This window comes from Sturnira hondurensis, unplaced genomic scaffold (genome assembly GCF_014824575.4).
Source record: "Sturnira hondurensis isolate 20B ecotype Veracruz unplaced genomic scaffold, ASM1482457v3 Scaffold0014384, whole genome shotgun sequence".
NCBI lineage: Eukaryota > Metazoa > Chordata > Mammalia > Chiroptera > Phyllostomidae > Sturnira > Sturnira hondurensis.
In genome coordinates, this window is record NW_028087015.1 from 3,801,314 (window position 1) to 3,815,686 (window position 14,373).

Genomic DNA, 14,373 nt, shown 5'->3' on the forward strand with positions numbered 1-14,373 from the left:
TAATGAGGCCATCTAGATAGGCCCCTTCCCTAGCCTAAGGGATGATACTGTATCAGATGTATTCTTTTTAGAGTTGTATATAAACTGGGCACTGGAGGAGGGGACAGGGAGTAGGGATTACTATTTTTAAAAGAAGAGGAAGGGAAAGAAGCAGGTCCGATCCTGACAATGAAGACAGAGGGCACTGAAGACCAAATGTGCTGATCAGAGAAGAGATGACACGTTTATTTGTGTGCTGGAGATCAAATACATTAAGGAAGAAATCTGTAGGAGGGAACCCTTTTACTTTTAAACAGAGCTAGTAGGCAAGTGTTTTCTTTTCAAAAGTCAATGGTGTCCTGACTGGTGTGGCTCAGTGGGTTGGGTGTCGTCCCTCAAACTGAAGTCGCCAGTTTGATTCCTGGTCAGGGCACATGCCTGGGTTGTGGGCTAGGTCCGCAGATAGGGGTGCGCAAGAGGCAGCCAATTGATGTTTCTCTCACACATCCATGTTTCTTTCCCTCTCTTTTCCCCTCTCTCTAAAAATAAATAAATAAAAATATTTTTAAAAAGCCAATGGTGAAAAGACAACAAGCGGGAGTGATGGCAGAAGGAGACCAACTTCCAACTTCTCAGGTGGCAAACTGAGAAGGGAGAGTGGGCGTGAGAGGGAGCCAACCAGGCCTGGAGGCCATGTCGTCAGCAAGGGGGATTCTAGGGGCAGCACGGGGCACTGCAGGCACCGCCAAGCAGACCCAGAGGGGAAAACTACCACACCCAGGTTTAAAAAAGATGAGAATTCTGTACTCTGTCAGTGTGTCTGTGTGAACACGTGTGTGTGTGTCAGAGAGAGAGAGAGACAGAGACAGGAACAAAAGGGGGAGAACAACTGAAGACACTGGGCCATGACCACTGTTCGGAGGTCATCAGTGTGCCTGATACTCCATTTTCTGATCAGGCTTCAGGGCTGCCAAGAGCTAATCTCTCCACAGGTTCACTTGTCTTAGTAACAGAAGTAAAGATAGAAACACTTAGGAGGTCAGCCTTTAGGATGCAGAGGACAATAAATAATATTCATATATGGAGAAAGTGTTCTCTCCTTGGAGCAAGTGTAATCCTGGTGTCAGTCCTGCTGTGTGCACGCGTAGGCATGTGCACAAGACTTGAATTATATTAAGCACATCATCGTGTCATTTAGTTCCCCCCAAATTGCATGCTTATTTGACTTCAAATCTCTACTTTGTTTCTTCACCTGAAATGCCTTTTTCCTTCCCGACCTGAACCCTCTCTTCACAACCCAGCTCAAGTCCCACCCTTTCTACAAGATTTTCCCTGAGTGTTAGTTTATTGACCTTTTCTGTCTCTAAAGTTCACTCATAGGCAAGTATTTCATTCAGCATACCGTTTATTCTCCTGAGCTCAAGCACAAAATGTTTGCATTCAGGAGATTCCCAGTAAATTATAGTTGGATGAATTAGTGAAGAAAATATAGGTTCAGCCCTTCAGTATCGGAACTTCTGGTTTCCTCCCTGCATTCACTCCATTCCGCCCTCTCACATTACGTAATAGCCACTGGTTGGATGGGGCTGACCCTCTGCTAGCCTAAACTAGTCCGTATAATTCCATCTTTCTGGCTACAGTGATTGGTTCAAGTGTAGACCCAAGATCTGACCTGGTCCAATCAGAATGAAGCCTAGGGTGTTTGCTAGTGGGGTGAAGTTTTGTCTTATTATGGATCCTATGATGTGCAGGAGTTATTGTGGGAACTATTGAAATCAGTTCGCTAATGTAGGGAAAGGCAGCTTAAGAGTTAAGCCAGGGGAGGGCAGAGTGTCACTGAGAATGGGGTCAGTAGTCTGATCAAAGCATTCGGAAGCCACTGCCACTGCTGGAGGCTTCAGTCATTTCAGCCAATATACTCCCTTAATAGTTTAAGCCTGGTAATGAGATTTGCCTAGTACTAATATGCCTCCCTACTGTTTGTTGAGTTTTCCCTATTTTTAAATTATTGGAATACAATATGTAATTCATCTTCTTGCAACCTAATTCATTTACAATAGTAGCAGGAACCTTGGATAGCATTTACTAGCCTAGTAAGATCATTATATATTTTTGATGCTCACGCTGATTCTAACCAAAGTCATGTTCAAAAGTGGTAAAATAATAAATTGAGAACTATTTCTACCACAATCTCTGTTCAAGATCAGTGTTCTTATGCACTTAGAATTGATCTTGACTTTTTAAAATTAATTTATATGAAACATTTCTGGAACATTTATATCCATTCTAATTGTGTGTAGATAAACATATGGTGCATATAGGTGCTTTGCAAAAGATAAGCTTTTGTTGAACATTTCTCAGGCTTTAGGGGGATATATTAAGTGTAGATACCTTTCCGGTGAAACTGAAGAGACCCCAGCAGGCATATGGATTTCAGCATCTCTGTTGTGTACATTTCTAAGCAGCACTGCAGCTGGATATAAAGCCGACAGATTTCTGGATGGATCTCACCATCTTCCGGCCTGCAAGAGAATAAGAGAAAAGCTGTGAACGTTCTCAGGATTTCTCTCATCAGCCATTTGCCTTCGCTCTCAGAGGCAAAAATGCTCAACAAAGCCTCCTTAAAGCTTTGCATCTAAAATTCAGCACTTCCTGCTTTCAAACCAGTGACCAATGTCATAGTTCTTACATAAGTGTCTTTCTGAATAACAGCTCTTATTTTTTTCCTCTTTCAGCTACAGAATTCTACTGGGAGCTTAAAATCATAAATGTTTTAAGTAATTGAAAATATGAGATATTTTCAATTTCACTGTTGGAACAAATTCCAAAATATGTTTGAACCATAAAAATATCCTAAACTGCAAGGAGAGATTAAAAGCTCTTATTTCCAGAGAAACAAATGAAGAGCTATCCAATGGTCAGTGATGAGATTGTTCTTTAATATTAAGACCCTTGCATAATACGATGAGAGAGCTAAGATATAAGTTATTTTTATTAAGGGCTTTTGTGCCAGTCTAAAGGATATTCCCTTATTGTTTGCTATGATTAATTTATGAGAGGCCAAATGTTTTTAATGAAAACATAAAAATTTTATAAAAAGGAGAAAAGTAATAAAACAACTTATAATTATGCTTAACAATCTATGCTAAATAAACCCTCAAGTTATATTTTAAAATCCTTGAGCCTTTATTAACTATGATAAAACATATAAATGTGAATATGATAAAATAGGGAGTGATCACCTTTATATTTTGATTAAGAAGAGAGGAGTGAGTTGTCAATAAAACTCTGTTATGTGCAAGTAAATTAGCATGTGTTGAATAAAGCAAACTAAACAAAAGGGATAAAGTTTGGAGACAGATTTGAAATGGAAGAAACCAAAGTGGACTCTGTCAACCGACCTAATGTGTTCTCTCTAGTTCTGTCCCCATTCATTTAAAGCGCAGTGAAGTCTGATTAAATCATGCAAAGTTTACATTGGATTCCTCTGTAAAGTGGGTCAGGGGCAAAACGTCTGAGGTGATTATTGGGGAAAAATGGAGGCTTCAGTGATTAAGTTCTGGAATCACAGTCAAAAGAATTTGTATTTATGCAGCACTTTACAAGGACAGTTTGCATTTTCGATACTTATTTAGTAGTTGAGCCAGAGTGTGCAAACCACATGGCTTATATAACACAAAGAAATGCACAGTGATGTGCAGTCACCCTATGTCTTTCCTGTGTCGGAAAGAACAAAGCGTTTCAAAAGGACTTATTGCAGAATGTGACTTTACCTGAAATATATAAAAAAAAACTACCTTATTTCTCATCTGTGTCTCATGGGTGCAGCCCTAGGCCAACACTGGAAGCAAGTATATCTTGGGTGAAAGTTCCCAAATTTTCTCTCACAGCTTCCTCCCATAGGTGCCTTCCAGCCTCAAGCTGTTCCCCCACATTCCTCCACCACACACGAACTGCGTCTCATTATTTCATATCATCTCAGCCTTTCAAAATGCCTCTGATTCTGTGTCATTCCCTCACGGCCCTGCTGGGCCCTGAAGGGATAATGGGCATTAATGGTTTGTGTAATGAAAAGTCATTCCTGCACCTTACCTGCTAATACATTGATTTTCAAAGAAAAAATTGAAGATCGTGCCTCCTCTCAAAGACGGGTTAGAGGAAAAATATTTTAAGGCAGGGAGGTCTTTTCTGTGGTGCTTTATCATCCCAATCCTAGCTGCCTATTGTCACCTATGTATAACATTGGCCCTGGAGGCTCATATGCAAAATTTTTAAAACCCTATAATAAATTTGTTGTCTGAATTGTACATTTGATCCATGGGACAAGTATCCAGTACAGTATCATTTGAAGGCATGGATTATTCTTATTTTCAGAAGTATAAAGTATGTGCCTAGTGGCTTAGTTCCAAAAATATGCAAACCTCATATATAGATGACATTTTACCTAATTTAAAGAAATGGCTACCGTATTAACGCATCTTCAGAGCCAGTATGTTTTGTTTATTATTTTATAGCTGGACATAGAGAGACAAAGCGATGTATTAAGTTCTTCTGTTAAAAGGCAAATCAAAATAGAGATTACAATGCCCCATTCATAACATTTCCCCGGGGGCTGTCTCCCTAATGCCTCTGTGACCAACGGTGATTCCAAAAACCGTGGAACCATTTCACCCTAACTATTATGGGAAGGAACTAAACAGGTGCCACCGGAAATAGAATCTGCCAGACAAAAATTAATTGATGCTAAAGTTGCATTATAAATTTCCTGCTTAAAAAACTTCATACACACACTCATAGATTAGCTTTTGCTATCTTGGAAAGCCGAGGTATGGAGAAAGAGGGGAGCTAGTTAAAGAGCAGAGGAAAATTTATCTTCCATGTCAGCATTTCATGAGGCCTTGAGCAGGTTACATTAGCCTCAAGACTTGCATATTTTGTTTCTCCCGTTTAGAGCACTAAGCTGCATTACTAATTACTAAAGATTCACTAAAAGACAAATTGTCAGATGGGTTAGAATATGTCTAATGTTACAAGCAGTGAACTGAAATACATTTTTTGAGAAGCATTAAGAGCGTTTAGGTTATTTTCATCACAAATGAGCAAGGGTCAGAGCAGGGACAATGGAGGAGAAGCCAGAAAACAGTAGCATTTACGTTAAAATAAAATTAGGCCTAAGGACTTCCTCCAGGAACTGGCAGTAACTTAACTTGGAGGTAACTGTGCCGCATATTCCTCAGGCTCACTCTGCCATGATTCACTCTGCTTGAGGTTTAGGTCTGTGAGACTCACTCTGAGGTGAGTGATGCTCGCTCAATCCATTCAAGGACATTTTATGACTTAGTGACTAGGTTGTGATTATTTTTTTAAAAATTCTTATTTATTCATTTTTGGAGAGAGGGGAAGAGAAGGAGAAAGAGAGGGAGAGAAACATCAATGTGTGGTTGCCTCTCACGTGCCCATACTGGGGACTGGGCCCACAACCCAGGCATGTGCCCCGACTGGGAATTGAACAGGTGAACCCCTTTGGTTCGCAGCCTCTGCTCAATCCACTGAGCTACACCAGCCAGGGCTGATTATTTTTTCATGAGCTTAAGTGAAGAGCTAAACTGATCATTTTGATTATTTTGAAAGCCTTAGTAATTATAGGAAAACATCCTAAAAATGAACTTCAACAATAGTTTAGTGATTTAGAGCTCAAGTTGAATGCAAAAACATTGAAAATAACTGCTAAATTCTGAAATTTTCAATCAACTCCTTAAGGATGAGAATTAGGACTTAACATCTTAATCATCTGGCATCTGAACTGAGACAGTAATGGGTATGCGTGTGAACACCCCGTAAACCATCCCTTGAGAATGGCAATATACAAATAGACTGGATATTCTCATTTTGCAAATCCAAATATTGAGGATGATGTAGAGCAACAGAGACTCTCATGTGGTGCTGGCAAGGCTTAAATTGGTACAATTCCTGTAACAATAGTTCTGGAAGTTTCCTATAAAAACTAAACATACTCCTGCCCTATGACCTGGCAATTCCTTTTCTAGGTAATTACCCAAGAGAAATAAAAACCTTTACCAAAAGATCTCTATAGGAGTATTCACAGTAGTTTTATTTAGAATAACCCAAAACTGGAAATAGGCCAGGTATCTGTCAAGAGGAAAGTGGAAAAAAAATTAGCGTCTTCCTACAATAGAGTAATACTGAACAGTTCAAAAGAATGAACTCCTGATACACGAAATAACATGGATGAATCTCAAAAACAGGATCTGGGGCAAGAAAATCCTTAACACAAAAGTGTAAATTCTGTAGGACACCATTTATATGAAGTTTTAGGATAGATAGAACTAATTGATAGTAATCAATAGTGGGAGGGGATTGACTGGGAAGAGGCCTGAGGGGAGGGAACTTCCTGGGCCGAGGGCAATACTCTATAGAGAGAGCTTTGAGTTACATGAGTGTGCATATTTAGCAAAACTTATTGAGTGGTGCACCGAAGATTTGTGCATGTGATTATACATAAATTTTACTTAAGGAAGAGAACCATACACAAATATGGAACCCTAGCTAATGATATGCACACTGACCTGTTTAGGAGTTAAGTTTACTGATGTCTGCAACTTCAGAAAACTAAAGTGGATCAGCAGGTTGGAACAGGGAGGAAAAGACAAACGGATATGTGGTAAAGCAAATGTAATAAAATGTTAATTGTAGAATCTAGGTGATGGGTATCTTTTCGATGTCCAAGGATTTACATTTCTCAAAATAAGTTCATGGCATAAATTGAACAAAACAACCGAGAAGCTTTATGACTAGCGAGGTCAAGTTCAAGAGTGAACACCCTGGGGATTTCAGTTATGAAATGCATTGGCCCTGCATCTGCTCTTTTGCCCAATTTGCCAGACTTTGGTGTTCTGTGCAGCTGCCAACAGCATTTTAAAAACCAGCAAAGTGTGTGTTGTTTTGAAAGTCTGTCCTACAATAATGGTTTATATATTTAGTTGAAGGCAGCCAGACATATTAAAAGGAATATGGGTTCTGGAGTCAGAAAACTTAGCTCTAAATATAGACTTTACTGCTTAGAATTGTGATTTTGGGAAAACCACTTTAACTTCTCTGGAACTCAGCTTCCTGAGCTGTGAAATAGGGATAACGACTATTCGAGACTGAAGTTCCTCAAGGTTGCTGCAAGGATCCAATGGGACCGTGTGAGGGGAAACAAGGAAAAACTGTGGAGGTCAGTTAGAGGTTGGCTGCAATCCATTTTCATGCATCAAGGCCGTGTTTACTTAGCTTTACGATTGCATAGCGTCTTTAGTTTAAAAATTATCTGCTATTCTGTAATATTTTTTATTTGCTTACTGCTCCCAAATATGGACGTTGGTTGAATAAACATGCGATTAGGCTGAGAAAAATAGGTGTGACCCCACTGACAGCCACTCAGCCTTTCACAGATGTTGGTGATGACACAAACACTGGGGTTTGTCAGCTAGCAGAGACGCAGAGACGGAAGCCAGAGCTCTTTTTTTTTAAAAATCCTCACCCGAGGACATACTGATTTGAGAGAGAGGGAGAGAAACCTCAATGTGAGAGAGAGACATTGATCAGTTGCCTCTTGCAAGCGGCACCCTAACAGGGGACTGAGTCCACAATCCAAGTATGCGCCCTGACTAGGAATCAAACCCGTGACCCTTTTGTCTACAGTTCAATGCTCCAACCAACTGAGCCACATCAGTCAGGGTGGAAACCAGAACTCCTGTTGCAGCAAATGTTGCTAAGTTTTTCTTTTCCCTATCAGTTCTGTTGTTGGCTATTAAGCAAAATGGCAAGGAAAAATTCAGGAAGCCAAATGCGATGAGTGAAGGGGATGATATCCTTTGCTTTATTTTTTTCAGAGCAAATAGCTAAAAGGAAAGGGATTCAATAATTTACCCAGGGATTTTGATCTCCAGGATACCTCTTCTAATACCATCTGTGGTTTCCTCTCAAATGGGTTCCACTTATAAGTACATACCCTAATTCTGTGCTGGATTCAGGGCCAGCACTAGAGCCTAGCCTTAACATGCCTTCCTCGAGGTAGACTTTGCAAGGTGGCCCCGTGACTGTACGTAACCAACAGATAATCAGAGGACAGGGAGGGCACAGATGTGTGTACGTGTGTGTATGTGACCCCACTATTATTTTAGGTTTTACATTTTTAAAAGTAATTATAGGGTCTATCCAAGTTCGTAACCACAGCACAGAAGCTAGATACCTACTAAATGACTATACTATTTTATACCAAAATAAGCAGTGCATTAAAAATAGAAATCTAGTTAGTCAGAAGAATTGGAAACAGGACATTTTTCAAGGCACCTATAGATATAACAGTTGAGACTCCCTATGTTTCTATTTTTCTCATAATCTTCTTCTAGTGAGTTTGTATGAAAGTTGTGTTTCAGGTCACAGCAAGTTTGGTTCCCCCAGGGGCCTCCGAAGAAGTCACTGCAGTAAATCCCCTGCCTTTACGCCCTTTGTGGGAACATTCGACCATGTGACTTCCTCCCCACGGAACACCAGACAGGACCAAACTCTGCCCTGGACCAGTTCGGGTTCAGTCAGAAACAAAAGGACTTTTAACAGCAAAGTGAAACCAGAAGTAACTTGGGGCCCTTTATGCCAAGCAAGCGGGTTCAGAGGGGCCAGCACCTTTTATGATGGAGGCCCACGGTATTTATGGCCTTCATCTTCCCATTCCTGTTGTTTTGCTCTCTAGCAGGACCTTTGACACGACCCCCTCACCCAGTTGGGAGAGTTGATAAATAATGTGTAGCACTATCAAACAGCTAGTTTATTTTTTCCATTTAAAGAGTAAAAACTATATTTAAACACTTAAAAGAATCAATAGCCATCAGTTTTCTAACACTGTGATACTTACAATGAATTAAGACTAAAATATGACTGTTGAATTGTAAATCATCTTTTATTTATCTTAAAGGTTACTGATTAAGGCATTCCTGTGGAGAATCGGGAATAGGTGGTCACTTCTCTAGCAATTCTGAGATTTCTGGAAATTTCTCAGGGCATCAGAGGTTGACAGTTCACGAGCTGCTCGTCAGAATTTCTTTTTCTTGGTGCTTGCGACTCATGTTTACTGGTCAGGAGAAAAGGAACATTTTCATGTAAGATACTATTTCTTCAATCTCCAAAATATCTTTCTTCCTGTGTGTTGGCCTTTTCCCTCATCTTTATATCCATGTTTTTCTCTTTCCGATGGAGTGATATGGAGTCTGCAAACAGCTCATCAGGTCCTGCTCTACCGGGGGTTGTGATTTTCACAGCGAGCAGAGGCCTGTGGCTGACGGAGCCTGAGTCTTGGATTCTTTAATCTCGGCCGGAATGACAATCAGCACCATGGGCTGCATGGGTGGAGCAGAGCCCTTTCCCGCTGACTATAGCCAGGATCAGCCTGTGTTTAAATACGTGTGTGTGTATGTATTTCTATTAAAGAAGCATGTATCTGTTTCCATGTTTTAATCTGGAAAATATTTTTTGCATCTAACGTCAAGATTGTCAACCTCTGATGTTTATTATTTGTGCCTGATTCCACTGATCTTTAAAGGTCAATTATCATTCAATTATCATGGGATACACTGGAAAGAATTCAACTCATTTATTTTCATTATATTCGAAGTCTGAGTCATTACTTGCAGCATGTAGTTCATTCCTGCTTTTATCCACTGGGATTTTAGGGCTCAATATATTGAACTGTTGGTTTAGCTAAATGGTATTTAGCCCTTCATTCTTAATTATGTCATTAAGTTAGGCAATGCCGTATTTCTCTTTAGTGAGAGCTATAGGCTTCATCAATATTGCCGAAACAATGACAGTTTTAAAATAACCTGAGATAACTGGGCTGACCAAATTGAACTCGCTCAATTAACCCAAAAGAGAGTTTTTGACAAAAAAAAATTTCCTCCTCTCCTCCAACTGTAAAGGCACAAACTGTTCATCAACACTTAAAAAATTAATTATGACGTATCCATTGGGTAGTTACAGAATAACTGATTGTCAAAGCCATCACAGCTGAATTGCCAATGGCTCCCTCTTACATGTGCGAGACTGTTCATCGACAGCAGGGACAAAAGACCAGGAGGATACAAAAGAATGGCCAACACAGGCCTGAAATTCTATTTTCTAGATTCACGGAGGTAGTTAAGCAGAAGGGCTCTTTGGGCAGGGTTTAGGGTTAGGGTAGAAAATTGGCCTCTGTTTATCATGCTAATAACAATAGGGAACACAGAGAGCTTTGCTGCTTCTGGTTTAGCTCTGTGGTTCATTCTTTAGTTTCTATGAAGCACTTACAGAAGATTTTAGAACTTTGTCAGTGTTTTTCAGTTTACTTTTTCATCTTCAGACTCATACCCAGCATTAGAGGTTCTCTAAATTTTATATCTAATAGATCATGTGGTGTTATTCTGTCTTTCTACTGGTATGCAATGAAAATCTGTGTTTTTTGCATAACTATAAAGATGACACTTCATGCCAATGTGGGAGTGTGCATTTTTAGACAGATGTAAGAGTTATGTTCTACAAAAAGAGAAAAGCTTTTATGCAAACAGAACAAGCCAGTATTCATATACGTGGAAAATATCATATTTCACCATGAGTTTTTTTCACTGACTATAGAATCCTTAAGGCCAGCAGGTTTACCTTGTTTATCTTTATGACCAGCAACACTTAACAGATTGTCTGGTATATAGCAGGTTCTCAATTAACTGGTTCCTAGTATGGCTTTAAAAAGTAGTACCTATGTGATATGAGGAGTTGGAAGGCTGGGATTACACTTTACCATTAGAGATGGGTTTCTTAAAAGAGTTTCTTTTCTTGTAACCCTCTTTTTTCCCCTTAAGTAATGCATATTGACAGTATACTTTATGTGGGAAAAGATGACATACTAATACTAGAGGTATCCATTATTAAGCTTTTGGTATATTTCCTTCCAGATTAATATCCCCAAGTGCGGAACATTTGATGCATTATTTCTGTTTCCCAAGCACTTAGCAGAGCGTCTGGCTCATTGCAGGCTCTCAATCCATATTTGTTGAAATGAATCAAACAATGTTCAAGGCTGACCACATGATAGATGCACTGTTCTCAAAGGGGCAAGGCTGCTGATCTCAGTGTATTCAAGTCAGTGAAAAAGCAACAGCAATCTGATTACAGGAGGAGGAGAGCCCACTGTCCTGCAGTACTTGATATTTTCTCAAAGAAAGAATAAATATTAACATAAGGGCTACCTTCCAGTCCCTACAATGAAGCATAAATGGCCTAGTGTTAAACAGCTCCAGGTTAATTACATTCTGATTTCATGACTTATGACATGTGACCTTAGGCAACTTTCTTAACCATTTAGTGCCTCAAATACTGCACTAAAATAATATTAGCTACTTCATAGCATTATGAAAAGATTTAAGTGAAATAATATATGGGAGCTATATGGGCGTAACAAACACTAATGAACGGCAAAGTATTCCAGGAAGGCAATTCCGCATATTACATCTAGACATGCTTCTACCTTTGTTACAGGCTTTATTCCTATTTAACTATTAATCCACCAAGTATTTATCGATTTTCTGCTGTTCACAAAGGGTGAATTTGGAAAAGAAAAGAAAGAAGTGTTACTTGTTCTGGAATTCTTTTGTAAGAATTCACGCAAACTCCCATTATTATCCCATGGTGTTTTTACTTGATGATAACATGTTGTAAAGTCTCCTTTAAGACACATTCATTTTTCTTAATAGGGATAGAAAACATAGAGTCTTTTATTCCTTCTTTGATATGGTATCCTTTCACTGCCTTTGAGTTTTCAACTAAATGGCTCCACCGTGGAGAGCTACATGTAATTTTTTCTTTCTTCCTTAATCATGAAGTATAATGTACCACTAAGTGAAACAGAGTGAGAGGACTTGGCACCTCTGCCCATTGTTAAGATCAAGAACAGAAATAGCTCTTCCAGGCAGACGGACATACGGGCAGGAGGAGACAATGATTAACAAATGTTTAGGTCAGTCTCTCCAACAGAAGCATTACTTTTGATGTTCAAAGTAGCATGAATTATGTAAGATCATTAGTCCTTTGCTATGGGGAAAAAGGTTAATGAACTTACTGACAAAGGGCTTGAGGGTAGACACCGGCTTTACCATTTCTGGGCCTCTGATTCAGCAGTGGCAAAATCCCGCAGAACTGACATTTACTGGCAGTTTACTGGGTGCCAGAGACCGTGCTAAGTAAGCACTTACACATCATTTAATTCTCATGAAGTAGTTACTGTCTTTATCTTTAATTTGCAGATTGAATAATAATTACTGAATAATTATTTTTCCTACTTTTTCTTTGTGAAGCCCATAAATTATTTTGGCTTAAAAGTTGGCCCTACTTTTAGTTCCTTCACTTTTCTGTAATAAATGTATGATGATAATTTCTGTCTAGCTCACGCAAAGGGAGTGTAGGTGTGCATATAACACAGGAGGCACACCTGGCTGGCATAGGCTGGTATATTTGGGGGGCTGGGGGAAATTGCCAGGCAGAGCAATGGGAACGGGAAAAGGCATGGCAAGGACTGGGCATAGAGTCCCCTTCCAGTTCCCTGCCTCCTTCGCTCTATGCACAAAAATGAGTGCACTGAGGGGAAGGGGGAAGGTGTCATTGATGCCACTCATGGGACATAATTATTGTGTCCTTGTCCAAGAGGCAAAAGCATCCAGGGTGCAATGGAGAGGACTCTTTTTGACCATTTTACCAAGAATGTGAGAGCTCCCTGCACCAATGGAAAAACAAGCACTGCAAATTATTTCAAAGCATTTTAGAAGTGAGCAGTGAGATAAATATACAGGGGTGGGCAAAAGTAGGTTATAGTTATTTGTGGGGAAGATAATACAATAATTAAATAATAATGCAAGAAGAAAGTCTGTGTTTCGAGTACTCCCCATGGCAAGCCTCCTCTTGCCCATCCCTGTATTAATGCAAAGATGGCGTTGTTGGTGCCCGACGGCTCGGCTGGATGTAGAGCATAAGACTTCTTCAATGTTAGACACGTGGTCTGAAGCATTGTATATCATGTGTCCCTATCAACAAAAAAATTAAACACGCCCTCTTAAAATACAACATGCATTTGTTGATAAATTTTTCTTATACAATAATACTAACATGTTGAGTATGTTAAAAATGTACAAAGAGAGAAATTAGAAAAGAAGACTATAAAACACAAAGTTATAGTATTTTCTTTCAGATCTTCTCGCACACACATCACTTTGAAGCCCACAGGCTTAGTCTGGAGGTTCTCAAACTTGAACGTGCTTTAGAATCACTTAAAAGGCCACGGTGCTGGGCTCCATCCCTAGAGTTTCTAATTCAGTGGGTCTGGGCTGGAGCCTGATCGTCTGATTCCTAATAAGTTCCCACCTGATTCAGGAACCATCCTTTGAGAGGCAGTGGGTTCGCCCACTACAGCCATACCCCTTAGGGAGGGCATCTAGCGTCTGCAGGAAAGAAGCAGAGTGTAGCCACGCCAGTGGTAAGGCTGGCAGTTCCAGCAGATGACCCTATAGAGTGCCTTCAAATCACAACCCACAGCCATAGAGCTAAATCCATTAAACAAAAGAGTAGCTTCAGTAAACATTCAAGTACATTCCAGGCACATAGAGGAAAAAATATTTTCAGATGACATTCAGGATACGCATGAGGGAAATCTCAGTAAACAGATCGAAGCCCACACCTTAGCTCAAACTTCAGCAGATGGAAGAGACCATGGGAGGCCCCAGGACATCAGTGATAATGCACCCGCGTGGCAGGCACCCCGCCTCCCACTACACAGAAGCCAAGCTTCGCTTGGCAGATTCTTCTGAGAGGCCTCCTGGAGGGTGTGCATTCAAGTTGCAAATCCTATTTGGTTTGCACTCCAGGTTTGGCTGGGCAAGGTTTCATCCCTATTTTTTAAACATCTTGTTTTAAAAGTTTTGCTTCGTTCTGTCCTCCTTTCATTTTCTGTCCTTGACCCCATGCTGCAACACTCCATATGATCCGACATCCCATTGCAAATCAAAGGCAACGCAGCAACTTTACAAATTAGTACATGAGTTCACAAACAGCCCCACGTAGGGAGATGACTGGAAAGCAGTGCTGTGCTGGGCAAGGGCAAGAACAATAAACGCAGAGGCTCTCTGCCTTTGCTGTGAACAAATCATCTACAGGGGCACTCAGTGGGAAGCACGTGGGAAAGGCAGAGAATGCACACAGCACGTTCCAGCTCACAGTGCTGAAATTCCTGAGATACCCAACAGACACCCAGTTAAACCGCCTGAACGATGTAAGGCTGCGGCATCCCTGGGGCCTGCAGTCTCAGTGAAAAACTGT

General features: G+C 40.3%; 1 protein-coding gene across 2 annotated transcripts in view; it reads right to left on the minus strand.

Annotated features, from left to right (window-relative positions):
* Positions 1-14,373, minus strand: part of RGS7BP (regulator of G protein signaling 7 binding protein) — an 83,198-nt gene that overhangs the window by 26,671 nt on the left and 42,154 nt on the right. For both annotated transcript variants that reach the window (XM_037062873.1, XM_037062872.1), the window contains exon 3: positions 2,371-2,501. In XM_037062873.1, coding sequence (XP_036918768.1) covers positions 2,371-2,501 — 131 coding nt within the window. The remainder of the gene's footprint in view (positions 1-2,370; positions 2,502-14,373) is intronic.